A 20,096-nucleotide genomic window follows, 5' to 3' on the forward strand; every position below is an offset into this window, starting at 1 on the left:
CCAGGTAACTTTTCCTGAGCCCCTTTCTAGTTTGAGATAGAAAGTGAAAGTGGTGCCCTTGTTCTGTTTTTCTAGTAAGTTGCCCGAGCCCCAGCTCTCATGTCTGGGGATCTGGTCTCTTCAGGACTACACATTCTCATGGGACCTGACCTAACTGGCTGGGAACCCATGAGGCTTGGCTGGGTTTTTTTCTCAGCCCCTTCTAAGCACCAGCAACCAGAAAAAGACAGTGTGGATGTGATCTGGAACTTGGGTGAAGAACCCCCAGGTAAAAAAAGAAACACCAAAGCTCAGTATCTCCTTTCCTCCCAGGTTAAGGTTGAACAAATCAACAGTTGTAGGATTTCTCTAAATGAGCCAAAGAGGTCTGGTCTTTCGGCTAAAATCTCCTAGGGCTCGTAAGAGCATCTGAGAACTGTGCCTTGTCTCAAGCAGATCTGTACTACCACAGGCTAAAGGGAAAGGAGGAGATGTGGCCCAAAGAGAGGCACCATAGTCAGAGCAGAAGTGGGATGTGGCTGGAGTGACTTGATTCAGGGATCAAAGCTCTAGTAAGGTGAAGGAGGCTTCCACATGGCCAAACAACCTGCTGCAGGATGAAGAGTCTGGATACGGTAAGGAGAGCACGGGGACTGGGGCCGAAGGGAGAAGACAGCAGCTACAATGATGAGAGATTGGTTACATACCTGGGGACTGATCACATAAGTACATTTATTAAGAATACTATGAACCAGGTTTGTCACTGCCAGAGAAAGTTAAATGGGAAGGGAGAAAATGAGAATGAATCCTGCAGAATTAGAATTGAAGGGATCAGTGGAGATATCTTTCAATACAGAGAGATTAAACACTAGGTAAATACATGCACATATACATTCCTCAGTCCACTGTAGGGGCCTGGGAGCAGGGACACGCACACAGCAATGAGCACACAAAGCCCCAGATCTTGGCTCTTAAACACCATTCTCCACTAAGAAGAATCAGAGTTCTCAGGAGAAATGGCTGATTCCAGGGCTAGAGAAGGCAAAGTAAAATATGACCAAGAACATCTCATCTTCTGCCAGAAAGTAAGAAACGGTCAAAAAATGGTGGGAACATGTAAAAAGACACAGAAGTTAAGGTGAAAGAGCTCCCACTGACCAAATCAGGATAATTTTTTTAAGATTTTATTTATTTATTCATGAGAGACACAAAGAAAGAGGCAGAGACATAGGCAGAGGGAGAAGCAAGTAGCCTGATGCAGGACTGGATCCCAGGACCCCAGGATCACGACCTGAGCCGAAGGCAGACGCTCAACCGTGGAGCCATCCGGGTTGAGCCATCCCCTGCAAATCAGGGATAATTTAAGCAACAAATTAAGTAGTGATAGTAATAGATTATAAGCCCATTGAAGAAAAAAAGGAAAAAGAAAGAAACCATGAATCCATAATGGAATGATTGAACAACAAATGGACAGAAGGAGAGAAGGTAGGTAAGATCATAAACAACAGGATATTTACATAGTTTCAAAATCTCTCTCCACCAAATACTTACTACAAAGAGAATAACTTCATAGTGGAGACAACTAGCAAATACCACTTTAAGTCATCAACACGAACAATATTAAAAATAGAACAAATCAAATTCTATGCCTCCCACTAAGATGTAATGAAAAAAACACAGCATCATATCTGATATTTCTGCCAGGGATATCACCTAAAGGTAATTCTTAAAAAAATTAGACAATTAGACAAACCAGAATTGAGGGACATTCTATAAAATAACAGCTCGTATGCATCAAGGTCACTAAAATCAAGAGTGGAAAACCATTCCAAATTGATATAAATAAAAGTAACAGATGATTTCGAACATGCTCTTCTGCTATAATGGATATTAGGATATTAAGCAAAACTTAACATATGAATATTAGCTAACAGTAATGTATCAATATTAATTTCATGATTCCTGGCTATATTGTGTTTAGATAGAATATCTTTGTTCATAGGAAATATGCGCTAAAGTATTTGGGGGCAACTAATACCATAAGTTTATTCCCAAGGGAGTAATTATTTCCCAAGGGAAAAAAGGTTTTGTACTGTATTTATAACCTTTCTCAAGGTTTAAAATTGCTTCAAAAATACTTATAAAAAGCAAGTGAGGAGAAATTTGGGACCCCTGGGTGCCTCAGTGGTTGAGCTCAGGTCGTGATCCTGGGGTCCTAGGGATCGAGTTCTGCACGGGGTTCCCTGCAGGGAGCCTGCTTCTCCCTCTGACGATGTCTCTGCCTCTATGTCTCTGATTAATAAGTAAATAAAATCTTTAAAAAAAAAGTGAAGAGGAATTGTATCTCTTCTCATCATTGTCCCCCTCACTCTTACCTTGCCTCAGGCCTCAGCCCTGACTCAAAAATCTTTTGCATTTACAGTCAATCCAGAAACTAACAATAGGAAGAAGGACCTTCTGCTCCAGCCAAAGGATTTGGAAATATATGAAAAATATATGAAACTTCTACATATATTTTAAATGTCACGCCAGTGCTAGCCAGGATATTAGGAAGCAAACATTCACATACACAGGCTTGACTTCATAAATTTGGCTTTTGAAAAACAATTTGGCAACCAGTACAATCAAAATCCTTATGAATGTTCACATCATAGAGCACCTGGGTGGTTCAGTCAGTTGAGCGTCCGCCTCTTGATTTCAGCTCAGGTCATGATCTCAGGGTCGTGGGATGGGGCTCCCGCATCCAGCTCTGTGCTCAGCAGGGAGTCTGCTTGAGATTCTCTCTCCCCTCTGCCTTTGCCTCTCCCCACCCCATGCTCACTCTAAAATAATACATCTTTTTTTAAAACATTCACATCCTTATCTAACATTTTCCACTTCTGGGAGTCTATACCTTTTTTCTTCCAGTCCCATTGAGATATAATTGACATATATCACTATATAAGTTTAAGATGTACAGTATAATGACCTGACTTACATATAATCTGAAATAATTACAATAAGTTAACACTCATCACCTCATATAAATATTTTTAAAAAGGGAAAAAATTTTCCTTATGATGAGAACTTCCAGGATTTACTTTTTTTTAAGAATTTATTTATTTGACAGAGAGAGAGAGAAAGCGCACACGCAGGGGGAGCAGCAGAGGGAGAAGGAGAACCAGGCTCCCCTCGGAGCAGGGAGCCTGATGCGGGGCTCTACCCCAGGACTCTGGGATCATGACCTGAGCCAAAGGCAGGTGGCTTAAATGACTGAGCCACCTAGGCACCCAGGACTTACTCTCTTAATAGCGTTCCTATACGCCAAACATCCTGGTTAACTACAGTTATTATGCTGTATACTATATCCCTAGTACTCAATTATCTTATAACTGGAATTTTATACCTTTTGACCACCTTCTCCAATTCCCACTCCCCTCTCCCTGTCTCTAGTAACCACAAATGTAGTCTCTTTTTCTAGGAGTATGAGAGAGGATTTTTTTGGGGGGGGAGGGGTGCTTTTTTTGTGCTGAACAAGGAGTCTGCTCCACATATAAGTAGGATCATACACTATGTGTCTTTCTCTGTATCACTGTTTCACTTAGCATAATGCCTCAAGATCCATCCATGTCGCCCAAATGGCAGGATTTCCTCCTTTTTTACAGCTGAACATATATATGGTACATATATACCACAGCTTCTTTATCCAGGTCTTGACAACTGCCTTAGATTGTTGGCTACTGTGAATAATGCTGCTATGAACATGCGAGTCCAGACATCTCTTCAACACAGTGTTTTTATTTCCTTTGGTTATAAGGGAATCTAATTTTTCTTTAAATCTTAAAAACAGAAAAGAAGTTAACATAAAAATGGACGTAACAGTATTAAATACAAAACCTAAGATGCAGAATCATTACCAATAAATTAGATGAAAAATTTTTTTAAGATTGTATTTATTTATTCATGAGAGACAGAGAAAGGCAGAGAGACATAGGCAGAGAGAGAAGCAGGCTCCCTTCGGGGAGCCTAATGCGGGACTCAATCCCAGGACCCCGGGATCACACCCTGAGCCAAAGGCAGATGCTCACCCACTGAGCCACTCAGGTGTCCCTAGATGAAATATTTAATGAAATATTTTGAAATCATTTGAAACAATATGAATAACTAATAAACTGAGGAAATCTTTTAATATTTAGTGAGAAAGTAGTATATAAATTTTATATTACAATCATAGCTGTTTCTACAAAAATCTCTAAATAGGATGGATAAGTGGAGAAGTAGGTGATGAAGAGATTATAGTAAAATATTAAGAGAATCTTTCAACTCTATTATATGTTTGAAAATTATTGTAATAAAATATTAGAAAGAGAAACCTCCACACAGACAATGGAAAAAGGCTTAAAATATAGTAGACATGTTCACTTGGAGACAAAGTTTCTGGTTTTTAAGTTAATCAAAAAAAGAGGGAAGCTGTCCTCGGTGTGCATTTTCACACAAGGAGATAAGAAGCCAAGGGCTCAGGAAACAGTACTCTGTTGATATTCCTCAAAAACCCAGACACTGGAACCCCTGGGTGGCTCAGCGGTTTAGTGCCTTCCTTTGGCCCAGGGCGTGATCCTGGAGTCCCAGGATCGAGTCCCATGTTGGGCTCCCTGCATGGGGCCTGCTTCTCCTTCTGCCTGTGTCTCTGCCTCTCTCTCTCTCTCTCTCTCTCTCTCTGTGTGTCTCTCATAAATAAATAAATAAAATCTTTAAAAAATAAAATAAAATAAATAAATAAAATAAAATAAACCCAGATGCCTGGGTTTATGAGGAAACCTGCCTGTGATCCTCCTCTCCCTATTTCCAACAACTCTCAGGTAACGCCAGTCCTCAGACCACACTTTTAAGTGCTAAGGTCTCACTGTGCATATTTAACATTGCTCTGTATTGTCATTATTTTCATCTATATATTTCTCTCCCTATTAATAGAATAAACTCCCAACAGATCTTGAATAGCCTACTCAGTCCTTTACGCCCATGGGAACGAGCTCAGTGTCTTATGCATACTGGTAGATGCCCAGGAGGCAGCTTTGTAATTACACTTTAATAATCTTTACACTGACAGGATTAACATGCATTGGAGAATGCAAACCCCAGAGCCTGGTCCTGCAGCCTGGCTGTGAAAGGAGAGTAACTCAAATTTAAAATTAAGTACTGCCTCACTAGGACACGAGTTCAGAATTTTGCTAAGTCTACCCTTTTAAATATTTCTCATGGACTCTATAGAGAGCACTTGTTGAGACAGCTACCTAGAGATTATTCTAACACATGGGTGCTATACAATCTGGTTGAAGAAGAAATAAGATGCACACGGAAGGTATAAGAAAATCTGGGGATCCCTGGGTGGCGCAGCGGTTTAGCGCCTGCCTTTGGCCCAGGGCGCGATCCTGGAGACCCGGGATCGAATCCCACATCGGGCTCCCGGTGCATGGAGCCTGCTTCTCCCTCTGCCTGTGTCTCTGCCTCTCTCTCTCTCTCTCTCTCTGTGACTATCATAAATAAATAAATAAATAAATAAATAAATAAATAAATAAATAAATAAATTAAAAAAAAAGAAAATCTGCAGACCATTCAGAAGCAGAAACTAACAGTACAGACGAATGATGCTCTTAAATGCTGGAGGGAATCAGATGTTCACTGATGGACAGGGAAAGCCAATCTCTCCCTCACACACATACACGTACCTACTGCCCTCTAAGAAATAACCTGGTACATGGCTGGGTGGTACCTCAGGAAGCTCAGTAGCATCGTCCCATGCACTGAGCCCAGGACAATACATTCCAGACCTTGCCTACTCTGACTTGCAATTTCTGGCTTGAGTTCCTTAGTTATAAAATGAGAAACAAGGATGGTCTAAGGTGCTCAAACCACAACCTCACAATCCAAACTGCATAATCTCACTCATGCGCTCGTGCTGACACAGAGAAAAGGAGAACTTCCATACTCACGACAGTCCCAGAGTGGGTCAGTCCTCCAGGTAGAAGTCCTCCCTCTACCACCACTACCATTATTACTAGTAATAATTATTAGTGATCATTGATAAAAATAATAGCTGTACCTATTATTTATGATGTGACAGGAACTTTATACATAGTATTCAATTGAATGTGTTGGCCACCCAGTAAGACTTTTATTATACCCTTTTCACAAAGATGTAGAAATTAAGGCTCAAAGTTTAATGATTTGTCCAAGGGCTAAATCTTCAAACTAATGAAGTTAGGACCCACACTCCCTGTGAATTCACTATTTTTGTGCCTCTCAACACACAGTCAGTCAACAAACATTTACCAAATATTTACTTTAGGAGAAATACTGTAGTAGGAGCAATATAGTATCTGCCCTCAAAGAACCCTTGGTCTGGTAGAAGTAACAAAAATACCAATTAGGCAGCTTCATTATGGGATTAGAAATACTATATGTAACAGTGTGCCATAAATCTTTAAAAAAAAAAAACAGTAATTTGCCATATGAATTTTTAAAGAAATTAAGAATGGCACATGCACTAAAACATTAAAACATGTACGAATTTTTGCTAAGTTGAACATTCTTAGAGGAGAAGTAAATGTGAATGATTTTATCCTTTTTGTTTAAAGACTTTATCTCTGATTTAAGAGGAAAGCAAAATGAAACTTTAGCAAATTGAAGAACTTTTTATAAAATTATATCACGTTAATATGACAGCTACTAAAATACTTCTTCACCTATAGTAGATCTGCAATACACTGCAATAATATTTAACACCCAAATGCAATCTGGCAAAAAATAATAAATAAATAAATTTTTTAAAAGTCCACTTAAAGAATTGTTATACCACATATGGCAGCTAAGTGCTGACCTCTAGTGTCCACCTTGAAAATATCTTTATATCATTACCAGAACTAAACCACTTTTACGTCATTTATTAACAAACTTATTTTGGTGAATTAGGTCTATTTATATTTCCCACTAAATTTTTAAATACTTAAACAGAACTTTTAAAGCATAAGATACTACTGCAGATGAAAAATCTGGGTATTAACGATCCCAGAATTGAATCTTGGTTTGTTAGCTGACTTGAGGCAAGTTACTAAACTTCTCTGTTTTCAAATCTATAACATGACAAGTAGCAGGATTAAATAAAGATTAGTCCTAAACATTGTTAACCATTAAATCTGTAGTTGTATCTCCTTCCAAGGGAGGTCTTTAGCACTTATTTCTCTAAGACTTTTCATAAATAATCTATTTCAAGCAACTCAGACATGAGTCAAACATCAAAAATATAAAAAACATCAAAAATATGACCAATGTTGAATATGGTTTTTTGTTAATGAAAATCTATTTCCAAAATCATTGGCTTTATCTGAGAAGGATGACTTTCTATCCTATTCACTGTTTGGAATTCACCAAAGAAAGAAAATCTTCCTAAGAAATGTAATTATCTCATTAAAACAACATTATTGTATTCTTTAAAGGAGCTAAAAAAGATTTTATAGTAAAACATTACTTAGAATCTATCATTCAAATTTCTTTTCCAAACATTTCTGGATCTCTTAAGTAAATTAGAAATCCTAAAATTTTGACGTGGCTAGGACGATCTCCAAACTCCTAAACTGGTATCATCAGGACACTTATAGTTCTATACATATAATTTACACATTTGCCTTAAATTTTCATGAGGAAACTTATATGATACAACTTTTTTTTCTGATACAACTTTTCATTAAGTTAGGTCAATCTCATACAAGATGTTACAGGACTCAAAATCTTCCAGAATCCATTTTTCCCCATGGATAACATTCCAAGGCACATATGTTGGCATTAGGTCAGTTGAAAAGCCATAGTTCACAGCTTACCTTTACAACCAAAGAAAGCACTGTCACCTCCAGGGTTACTTCCTAAACTCATTTCAGTTATTTTCCTATTTCAAGTGGTAAATACATCCCAATGCTTTGTGATGATAGTGTTTTGGTTTTAGTCATTTTATGGTCATATTCCTTTTTTTCACTCTTTATGTAAATTTATATTAACAACTCCAGAATAACATGATTTCACTGCAATCTGCCTTAAGACTTAACATTTCTGAAAGCTAAGAACACTGAGAATAAAAACAAGCAAATATATTCATCTGTTGAATCAGTGTCACATTTGTGATTTATATTTCATGCTAATCAGATCTGAATAATGACAGAAATTCCTAATTTAACAATGGTTGATATTTTTCAAATAATTACTTTCATTAAACTTTACCTCCCTAGATGACTGATCACATTGCTAATCACGTCTAATGATAATGGCTTTCCATGTCATTGGAGGAATTTGCTACAGATGATTAATTAACTTTACAATGGGATTACGAATTAATTTACAAAGAATTTGTGAGGAATGTTTAGTGCTCTGAATTTGTCAGAGTGGGAGAAATGGATTCCCAAAGAACTACTTCTTAATTCATTAGAATTACTCCACTGTCCATTGTTCTTCTATGTATACTTGTATATATTTAATAACAAAAGAACTAATTTATTTAACTATTCCAAATTTATACTTAATTAACTATAAGACCTATACCCAAAATTAAGTTCTAATGACTGTTTTAAGTTCTTCCCTTTGAAGTATGGTTCTCCTTGAGTTCATCAAGATCGCACATGGATAGGCTAGTTTCTCAAATGTGTAATATTCAGTTACACTGTTTGAGAACTTCTCAACTAGAGGTATATGTTATTTTTCCAACCAATACTGCCTAACCTGAGTTTAAGAGCACTGCCATTCAGAAATTCCTTTTGCTTTCATTTGCATCATTTTCACAGGCCCACCTCACTTATGCAAATCTGTTTTTCCAAACACGAATGAGTTGAGGAGAAAAGTTCTAAAACAATGGCTTTCTATAGGATAATCTCAGCTTTAACTTCTTGTCTGTGTGGAAGCAAGTATCCATTACATGCAAATTTTATATTTCGAATCAAGAAAATATAAAAAGGAAAGGAAAAAAGTATTAATTTTTCTTCAATTACAGGCAGCACCTGTATGTCCCTCACAGAAATTTTATTTTAAAAGTTCAGACAAAAATAAATTAATTAATTAATTAATTAATGTTCAGACAACCAAGAAAAACACAAGAATAGACTCTATAAGAAAAAAAAAGGAAGAATGAGCGGAAATAGAAAAGGAATAATGATTTTCAAATATCCTACCTGGGCCAGAGTAAAATACTTTACCTGGTAGCAGGGAAACAAAACAGTCCAAGTCTTTGGCTTAAAAAAATGTATTGAGTACCTAATCCAAACACACACACTCTATGCACACACACGGATGCATGCAGACACAAACCCCACCGTGACAGTGCACTGTTACTCTCCCCACCCAGCATCCATCTGCCCTTCTCAAGGGCACTTTTTTCTGACTCTATGTGGGAGGCACCAGGACTTTTCACCAGCTCAGCCCTAGTATTTCAGTCACTCTCGGCTTCAGAGGTAGAGCATTTGACCCAGACCTAACCATCCCCCAGCCTCAGTGATTGGCTCCAGGAGCCAATCAGACCAGTCAGAGTCAACCCTAAGCATTTTGTTTGAATGACGTGGAAAAGGCCCTCCCCTTTTCCCATCACACTTGACAGCAAAGTGTAGAGGATGGAGCCAATGGCCATCAATTCGACTCCGTGAGGGAGGGCCTGAAGATACCAGGGGACATTGCAGAGGCCTAAAGTACAGCCTGAATGGAAAGAAGAGAAACCACATCCTGATGACAGCATGGGAACTCTGTATCTAGCCATTTTTGAACACATGATCTACCTCTGAACTTTTCAATTATAAGAACCAAAACATTTCCCCTCTTTTAACATGTCAGTTGAAATTTGGTTGCTATTGTTTCGTATAAATCAAGAACCCGACATCCTAATGGCGACATGAGAAATATCCAGAAATTCAACTGCTCAACTGCCCTTATCAATCACACAACAGGTGCCTCCTTTTCCTTCCTATTTCTGATTCATTGCTCCCAGGGTCTCATTAATCCTATAAGGGCACGTAACTTCAATATCATAACATGTAACTTAATCAATGTAGATCTGATGTATCAAATATATTTCATAGGTGTCATTTACAAAATTTGTTCATATGTAATCCTTAAATCCATAAACAAGCCTATGAAGAAAAGCTATTCTTATAGTTTATACTCTGTAGATTAAAAACTGAAGTTTAGAAAAGTTGACTTGACTCACAGCTAGTGAATGGTAAGGGCAAGGTCTTTTCATTATTCTTTTATTATCTCTATTTTCATTATGCTTTTCTCATCACTCTACACATAGTTTTTATCTTGAAAAGTATCATTGGGTATAAATGCAAGCAAGACATAAAGAAGCACTAAATTCCATCAAATTAAGAAATATAAGACTTTTAAAAATAGTATAATCTTACCTAAATCAGTATCTTGGATTCCCATATACAATTCAAGAAGACCATCAATCTTTTCAATTGCTTTTGTTTTTACTTCAGAGGGCTTTATCAAAGAAAAGAAAAATAAGATATTATTTTTACTTGAAACCTCCTGAATGTTAAGCCTAAGGATAAAGGAAAATCTGGCAAGGAGCCATTTCAGGGTTGTGTACATCAGCTCATTTGAATGGAAATAGATGTACAATGTGCTCTGTAACTCAATACAAATCAATACGGTAAATACTTATTTTTAGTGTCAGCTTTAAGTGCTACAGATTCAAAGAAGAAGAGTGAGAACACAGTCTCCAGGTAGCTAACAATCTAGAAGAGGAAACAAAAGTATGAAAATAGATAATAAGAAAAAATTTTAAAGGAATATGAAGAGCCATCACAGGCAAAGTAAGTTTAAATCTCTTAAGAGTCACTGAAGACTTGAGAAAAAGACTTAAAAACTGTGTTTTCATGGGGCAGCTGGGTGGCTCAGTTGTTGAGCTTCTGCCTTTGGCTCAGGTCATGCTCCTGGGGTCCTGGGATCAAGTCCTGCATCAGGATCCCTGCGGGGAGCCTGCCTCTCCCCTCTGCCTGTGTCCCTGCCTCTCTGTGTGTGTGTCTATCATGAATAAATAAACTGGTGGAAGATAAGCAGGAGAAGACAGTACAAATAGAAATATTGCAACAAGGGTGGCTGGCTCACCTACTTGGTGGAGCCTGGGGCTCTTACTCTCAGGGTTGTGAGTTTGAGCCCCACATTGGGCATAGAAATTACCTAAAATAAAATCTTTAAAAAAAAAAGTATCACAATTGATACACAAAGTCTATGTGAGGTCACAGAGTCTGATAAAGAGTATAGCCAGACAGGACTAGATCTTAAGGGGTCTTATGTACCATGAAAAGGGCTTTGGCCTTCATCATGTAGATGAAGGGTCTCCAAACCTTTGAAGGGATCACCCTACTGGTAAAATATATCTGAACATATACTTTTATTACTTATTTTTTATTTAATTTTCATATATAGTATATATATGTAATTTTCTAGGCCCAAGACGGAGGGAGCCACACTGTCCAAGGTGTCATATTATCTAATTTTCTTGTCCCTGTAAACACTCTGCTTAATAGAAACACAGTATAACCTAGTCAGCCAATATCCAAACATAAGCCAATTCTGGGACTTCTTACCCCAAACAAGATTCAGTATGTGGCCCCAGCCAATCGAAAAATTTCTATTTTTCTGTTACTTGTTCTTTAATCTTTATCCTGTCAAGTTTCTTGACTTCTACCTTTTGCAATTCTCTGAAAGGGGATTGTCCACTTCTTGAGTAAAGTTTGTATCATGTAAATTGTCTCCTTTAATGATTTTAATTCTAATAATATTTTATTATATTTTTATTTTTTGAAGTAAGTTCTATGCCCAACATGGGGCTTGAACTCACAACCCTGAGATCAAGAATTGCATGCTCTATTGAATGAGCCAGCCAGGCACCCTTTCTTTAATCATTTTTAACAGCATGTATCTTTCATAGATTACACACATCTATTACCATATTAATATATACATTATAAAAACATACAAAAATAGAAATGTTATAAGGATGAAATGATGAAACAATCATTTTGTTGTTATTTTTAATATTTTATTAATTTGAGAGAGACAGCAGAGGGGGAGATAAAGGGACAAGCAGATTCCCTGCTGAGCTTGGAGCCCACCACGGGGCTTGAACTCACAACCCTGAGCTCATGATTGGAGCAGAAATCAAGAGTCAGATGCTCAACCAACTGAGCCACTCACTTGCCCCAACCACCACTTTTAAGTAATTTTTGTGCATTAACGGTACCAAAATATTTCGTTCTTCCTAAAACAATTATTAAAGGTTTCAGTGATAAAACATGATTGGATACATTTTATTATTCTTTGAAAATCTTGGCTTAATGTTGGTAAAGTCTGGTTCTACATTCAGTTTATTTCAATACTTGTTTTTAAATGGCTGAAAAAAAATTACCTAGCTGAAAAAAAAATTACCCAAAGATGTGAAATAATCAACTATCGGTACAAATGTAGAATTCAAGATTAAACTGTAAGAAACTCATAATATTTTTAATGCTGCTATAAATAAATATATGTTGCTTTGTGTTCTCCAAACTTATTAGGAATATCCCTTTTATTATGAATATCAATTTTTATTTCCTTGAGAACATTATTACAACTTTCTCATGTTCTTACTTATATGAACTAAGCCTTAAAAACAGTAACATTTATGACATACCACTCTTGCCTTCTTTATGGTGTATTTTGGATGTACTGTGTCAAGCAACAGGCTCTTGATCTCATCACCTTTTCTCTACTCACATTCTGACTGCCTGGGTTCAGCTCTCATTTTCTGGTATTTGGAGAAGTTTTCTAATTTTTGTCTCTGCCTGCAATCTTCACCCTCTCAAATATACCCTGCTCAACAATCCATCCACTAGAATCCAAGGGATTTTTCTAAAATGTAAAATTATGTTGTTCTCCTCACAATTCTTAAATGGCTCCCGCATTCCCACAGACTTTTCACGTTCTGACCCTGGTCTCCTCACCCCCAGCAGGTCCCACCAGCAGCCCACACTCAAATCCCAAGGTCCCCAAGCCCATTGTTGTTTCAAGCCTAGAACACTCTTTTTCCCATCTTTAACCAACTCAATCATTTCTTCAGGAAATATATTCCACCCCCCACCCGTCCCTCTCTCCCCATCCCTGACAGCAACTGATTAGCCCTCTTTTGTGACACTAAACCTATTCCCTGGTTTTCAACAGCTTCTTTCAACACCTCTCCCCCTTCCCTTCAAGGAGAAATAAGGTCTTTATTCATTTTTGTATCACCAACCTGGACTGCACCTGTCTCAAGAAACACATACTGAATAATTTTATGAGGTATGCAGGTGAAATATCTTCCACAGTTTTCAGAATGTGTGCTGGGTTGTAAGGGGGGGTGATTTGTTTCCAATCTATAAATCCTTTAGATGATAAGTCATTTGCACCAAATTTAATAAAAGTACCAAACTAGCTTTTTCTTTTTTTTTTTTTTAGCTTTTTCTTTTTATTACGAGCTACTTTCAATTACCCTATTTAATGAAACAGGCTATGCAAATAGGAATCGAATTTTAGATGTTTATCCTCAAATGAATCTTTCTTACTTCCCCAGATAGATCTTCAGCTGCTCTTTTTCATCCCGGCACCTTATGCATAGCAGGTGCTCAACACAAATGAATTATGTTAACTATTCGAAGGTGACCCCCCTCCCCCCACCCCAAGCAACATAGAGTTTTCCTGCTGCCTCTGCCTGCTTTGTAAGCAGTTTTAAGATCTGGCCTTTGTTCCTCACAGCCTAGACTGGAAAGCAGTTGTCATTCTCCTGGCTTTCCCTGCCAGCCTCCTCATTATTCTTCCATTCTCTTCCAGATTCCTTTCTTCCACTCCAGTTTGTTCATTCACCTAATAAACACTTCCTGGTCTGCAGCAATATGCCTGCGAGTGTGCAGGACACTAGGAAAGTTAAAGACTCAGAATGACCAGATGTCACTGCCCTGAGTTTTTCACATACCTCACCCTATCTCATTTGCAAAATGCTTCTGGTTCCCCCAGGTCTCTTCCTTGTCATTTGCATCCACATCAATCCTTGCACTCACTACCCAGTACCAAGGTACCGAACTCAGAATCTTCCTCTGGATTCCCCTGAACCGACAACATCCTGGATGACTCGAACATTCAAAAGCATAACCTTGGCCTCATGGTTCCTTGAGTGTCTGCTCCAACAAACCACCCCCATGACTGACCTGGACATCATCACCCAGCAAGCTCTGGGATCCCATTCTGTGAACACAGCTTCCTAACTGTTCACCTGTCTCACTCGTCTGCTCTTCAAACACATGGGGAATCCTAGAACAATATGAACACACAACTAGCCCCCTGCCTGCAGGAGCTCCCCAGCCTCAGACACATGCCTGACCTCCCCTCTGCCTACAGGAGGACTTCATTATCTCTGTCTTCACTGGATGAGCAGACCACCACTTGCCACCTTGAGTCCTTATCCCTGCCTCTCTTCACCCCTGCTGTTCTCTCCTCCCTCCATTTCTCTCCTCTCCTTTCGGTATTTTTTCACTCAAAGACTGACCGAGTCTATCAGCAAAACCCTACTCTTTGGGACCTCTCGGTGGCTCAGCGGTTGAGCGTCTGCCCTTGGCCCAGGTCATGATCCTGGAGACCCAGGATCGAGTCCCACATCGGGCTCCCTGCATGGAGCCTGCTTCTCCCTCTGCCTGTGTCTCTGCCTCTCTTTCTCTCTCTCTCTCTCTCTCTCTCTCTCTCTCTCTCTCTCCCTCTCTCTGTATCTCTCATGAGTAAATGAATAAAGTCTTAAAAAAAAAAGAAAGAAAGAAAAATGTTGAAGCCTTAAAAAAAAAAATCCTACTCTTCTCAAGTTTAAATGCATCATTTATTAATTAATTCAGCAAAGATCTGAACTCCTTTGATGTGTCAGGTACTGTTCTAGGCGCTGGGGTAGCAGCAGTGAACAAAACACATGAGCAAAGGAACTAAACAGATAGGCAAGAAACAAAGATACAATGTGTCCTTTAGTGGTTAGGGCTCTAAAGATAACTAAGGGCAAGGAAGATTGGGCAGGAGGAGGGGTGATAGGAGTTGCTCTTCATGCAAGATACTCAAAGAAGGCCTTTTAGATAAGGTGATATGTGGACAGAAACATGAAGAAGTCAGGAGAGTGAGCCATGCCCATAAATGGGCAAGGCATTCAGGGAGAGGTGAGAGCAACACAGAGACCCTGAAGTGTGATGCATCTGGAGTATATGAGGACAGCCAGGAAACCCATGTGGCTGAAGCAGGGAGAGCCAGGAGGAGAGTGGTGGGAAACAAGAGCAGAGAAGAAGTGCAGAGTCAAATCACACTGGTCAATCTGAGGGCTTTAGTTTTTATTCTAAGTGGCATGGAAAACCCCTAGAGTCTCTGGAACAGAAGAGGAACCACCTGTGTTTTTAATTCTGGCTGTTGTGCCGAGCAGAGAGGGAAAGAGGGCAAGGGTGAACATGGAAGACTTAATACAAGGTAACTGCAATATTCAGGATAAGTTGTAGGTACCCTGGGACAGAGTAATAAGGGCACAGGTAGTGAGAAGTTGCTGGATTCTGGTCTATTAGGGAGGTAGATCCACCAGGGCTTGCTAATGGGAGGGACGTGGGACATGAAAGAGAAGAGTCAAAGATGACTGTAAAATGTTTTACCTGAGGAGACTAAAGTTCATGAATAATGATATTTATTAGTATGAATAATAATATTTAAGTTTTCAAGCCAGTCCAGGTGTCTACAGACTCTAGCAAATGCTGTCTGCAGGTAGCTGAAGATGGCTATAGATGGCAATTTCTTCTCTTACACTTACTTTCTACATTTCCTTCTTAAATGCTTTCAATAATTTTCATACTGTTTAAGTAGGCAATGAATTAAATAAAGTCCATGCTTTAATTAGAGTATGTGGTATTTTGTTTAACTTTGTGGCTTTACCTTTATTTCCAGCTCTAATGAACATGAGTAGCCACACATTTCCAAGCAGAATGAGAATTAAAGAAACGTAACCTACCATTTCTTCCACGGTGGCAGGACCCTTTGATCTCAGGCGAAGTGTCCCTCTTTCGGTACCAATTTTTTCTGCTGATGACTTTCCAGGCTTTGACCTGGGTCCTATTTCTGTAAACAAACAACGGAGGGAGAAAGGTGTATATATTCAGAAAGAATTTCAACAGACTGCTATAAAAGCAAATGTAGTTTCTATCATAAAACTATATACACAATTAGGGATCTGATGGGAGATACGCCTTCTTATACAATTTCCTAAACAAAATAAATTCACCTACCATCATTATTCTTATATTCTACACATAGTGTGGCTACAAAAAGAAAACGGAAATATTTGAAGTGTACAGTTGGGAAAGACTGGAAGTTGTAAGGAATAAAAAATAAAACAGCTTTATTATAAGAAAAAAGGGGTCTAAGTAACAGAGGAGCAGAGGCAGAGGTTTAGCCAGACTTCTACATGATGCTCTATATACGGAATCTCAGTTAATACTCCTATCAACCCATGAGATGAGTTACAGCCCTCATTTTACAGAAAAGGAAACAGAACGCAGTAAGGAGCAGAGCTGGGGTTCAAACCCAGGTCTTGTGACCCCAAAGTTTAGATGCTTTCCCCAATGACATTCCAACACCACACCTCTTACAAGCACAAGGCATATATTCAGTGGTGTCACACTGAGAGAAGCAGGATTCTACAAAGGCTAGGAACAAGTTTCAAGGAAGGAATTCCCCTCAGAAGGCAGGCAAACAAACAGTGAGCAAAAAATCCAAGGAAAACCACTGCTTTCCTTAGGCTTGATGTGTCTTATTTTTCTTTTGCTTTTCCTATGCACCAAGAGTCACTCCTTTCCCAATACCAAGCAGTAACATAAATGAGTGAAAGGGTAGGGTGGGGCCTGAGGATAACTCCAAGGTACATGCCCTCTCTAGGCCACTCCAATAACTTAACTGCCCTGTGGAAATGCGTGGCATAGCTGAAAAGAAACTAGATACTCAGATACTCAGAGTTCTCTATGAATCTCCTCATTTTTAAGTTTTGTCAATTAAGCCAAACTCATAAAAACAACATACTGGCAAAAGTAAAAGATCTGTGGATCCGATTCTAGTCACAGGCTACCAATTTACAACTTTGCAAATATCCCCCGAGTACCCTTGGCTGAGGACCCTATACGACAGCAGTTTGGGACAAGGGACAGAGGTGGGGGCAGGGAGAGGCCATACCAAGAACTGGAGATATCGGAGCTCCAATGAGGAACTACAGGACAGGCTGGTATATGCAAGTAGGTTGTGAGGTCTATACAATGCTCTCAAGACAGACATCAAGTGGACTGCAGAAATGGATTCTAATTGACTTAGAATCTAGAATAATTCCTATCAGCAAGTACTGTTTTGCTATTGGGAATCTACTACCTAGGTGATTAGGATTTTATATATTAATTTTAACCCACATCTTGGGACATGATCACTAAAACATAAAACAAGTCTTTTTCTGAGAATGAAACTAAAAATTATCATGCAATAAAGAGACCAGTTCTCCCAAGCAAAAGCCTATAAATGGTGGCTGAAGAAGCTAATGCTAATCATGGTGACCAGAGAGATTCTCCAAGACTAGAGCTTTATCAGCAAGTCTATAGCATTTGCCTTATCAGTCATACTGGCTCTGTCTGGGGGAAGAATGAATTAATGAATTCATACTGGCTCTGTCTGAGGGAAGAATGAATTAAAACTCTCAGCACAAAAAAAAAAAAAAAAAAAAAAACTCTCAGCACAGAGTTTCCAAAAGAGTGCCCAAAGAGAAAGATGAAGTCAGTCTGTCATCAGCACCACCCTGCAACGTGTTCCCAGCTCTGAGTCACATACAGACCTAAAGTGCTCAAGATAGTCTCAGCCTTGGGCACCTGTGTGGGTCAGTCTGTTAAGCGTCTGCCTTCAGCTCGGGTCATGATTCCAGGGTCCTGGGATTAAGTGTTCGGGTCCCTACTAAGCAAGGATTTTGCTTCTCTCTCTCCCCACTCATTCATTCGTTCATTCATTCATTCATTCTCTCTCTCTCTCTCCTCTTCTATCTCAAATAAATAACTAAAATCTTTAAAAAATAATAATAAAAAGGGGTGGCTCAGGTGTTTAGCCTGAAAGCTCAGCAGTTTAGCACTGCCTTCAGCCCAGGGTGTGATCCTGGAGACCCAGGATCGAGTCCCACGTCGGGCTTCCTGCATGGAGCCTACTTCTCCCTTTGCCTGTGTCTCTGCCTCTCTCTCTCTTTTTCTGTGTCTCTCATGAGCAAATAAATAAAATCTTTTAAAAAATAATTTAATTTAATTTAAAAGTTTAAATTTTTAAATAAAATAATAAATAAATAACATTTTTAAAAATTAAAAATAATAAATAAAATAAAATAAATTTTTAAAAATAAATAAAATAAAATAAAATAAAATAAAATAAAATAAAATAAAATAAAATAAAAATGAAGCCTGGGTGGCTCAGTTAGTTAAGCATCTGCGTTTGGCTCACGTCATGATCTTAGAGTCCTGGGGTCGAGACCCACATCAGGCTCCTTGCTTAGTAAAGAGTCTGTTTTACCCTCTTCCTCTGTCTCTCTCCCCTAGTTGTTCTCTCTCTCACCCTCCGCCCCACCCCCACACTCTCTTATGCACAAATTAAATTTTCAAAAAGACAGTCTCAGCTTAATGATACTAACCTTCAAGATAAACAACCTCACACCTCCCACTCCATCTACCACACGTGTGTGCGCACACACACCCCAGTGTGATTTCACCAAGCAGCCTACTCAGTATAATCTGTCTTCCCATATAAATTTCCTACAGGACAGTAAATGCATTGCTCAGCTAACACATGTGTTTTGGTCTACCAGACACTTACATTTCTAATTGTAAAGTACTACACTAGCATTCTGACTTAACAAGTCTCTTAGAAGTTTAGTGAGTATGATATAACCCTAGAAAATGGAACAACTCTGGAGACAGCAAAAAAATTAAGTTTCTAAGATTTACAAAGCTAAAGACTCTGAAATGTGGGAACTTTATCAAGGGATTGTCATCCATGCTGGAGAAGTCAGCCAGCCCCCCTAGATGATGTCTCTATCTTACCTTGATCTTACTTGCAACACTGGTAGCTAAAAGGGAAAAATGTAGGTAGAATGGAAGATTTTTTTAATAAGCTTTATTTTTTAAAGCAATTGTAGGTTCACAGCAAAACTTCAGACAGATATCCCATATGCCTCCTGCCCCCACAATGTACAGCCTCCCCCATCATCATCACCCACCACCACAGTGTACATTTGTTACAATCAACAGACCTACACTGACACATCACTGCCTAAAGTCTATGGTTTACATTAGGGTTCACTCTTGGTGCTGTACATTCTGTGGATTTGGAAAATTTAATGACATATATCCACCATTACAGTAGCATAGAGAGTAGTTTCACTGTCCTAAAAATCCTATGTGCTTCGCCAATTCACCCCAGGTTTTTTTTAAGTCATTATTTGTCAAACTGTTCTCCATGAGAATAGTCATCTCAAAGCCAACCACTTGGTGGCACCAAAAGTTAAAATTTAAGTTCTGGCTTGGCCCGGCCACCAGAAAGGCAGCCTTTCAGCTGAGGAAACAGAAGCCATGTTTCCCTATGATCCTATGATTCAGGGACCTAAATCAACCAGTTTATATATGAAAACAAGCAGGATGGTCCTGTTCACCCACTGGGGCCGGGGGAGGGGCGGAGGGGCGGTGGGGAGGACAAGTTCTGTGCTTCCGTGATGAATGTTTTAATGTGGAGAATGTTTCTTATCTGGCCTACTTTTGGTTGTGCTGGCCCTAAGCATGTCTAACCAACCAGGCCAAGAGCCCTAAATCAGTCCCTTCACTTCCCATGAACAAATTTATATGAGGCCTCTCTTGGGGCTGAGGAGAGGGATGCAGTTCCAGCCCGCAGCTAGCTGGAGTCACTAGATTCAGGGTTCCTCACTCCTGTGAAGCACACAGACTATCCACCTGCAGCAGGTCTCATAGGACACAGGACACTCACAGCTTGTGTGTGCACAGCTGCTCCCACTGTTG

The 20,096-nt window shown here is 39.1% G+C and overlaps 1 protein-coding gene across 1 annotated transcript in view; it reads right to left on the reverse strand.

Annotated features, from left to right (window-relative positions):
• The window catches only part of GIPC2 (GIPC PDZ domain containing family member 2), an 86,205-nt gene that overhangs the window by 4,343 nt on the left and 61,766 nt on the right, over nt 1-20,096 (reverse strand). Inside the window, exons 4-5 of the mRNA XM_038541584.1 lie at nt 16,028-16,134; nt 10,389-10,470 (exon numbers count right to left, since the gene is read on the reverse strand). Of these exons, the coding sequence (XP_038397512.1) occupies nt 10,389-10,470; nt 16,028-16,134 (189 nt within the window). The remainder of the gene's footprint in view (nt 1-10,388; nt 10,471-16,027; nt 16,135-20,096) is intronic.

The sequence above is a fragment of the Canis lupus genome, chromosome 6, assembly GCF_011100685.1.
Source record: "Canis lupus familiaris isolate Mischka breed German Shepherd chromosome 6, alternate assembly UU_Cfam_GSD_1.0, whole genome shotgun sequence".
NCBI lineage: Eukaryota > Metazoa > Chordata > Mammalia > Carnivora > Canidae > Canis > Canis lupus.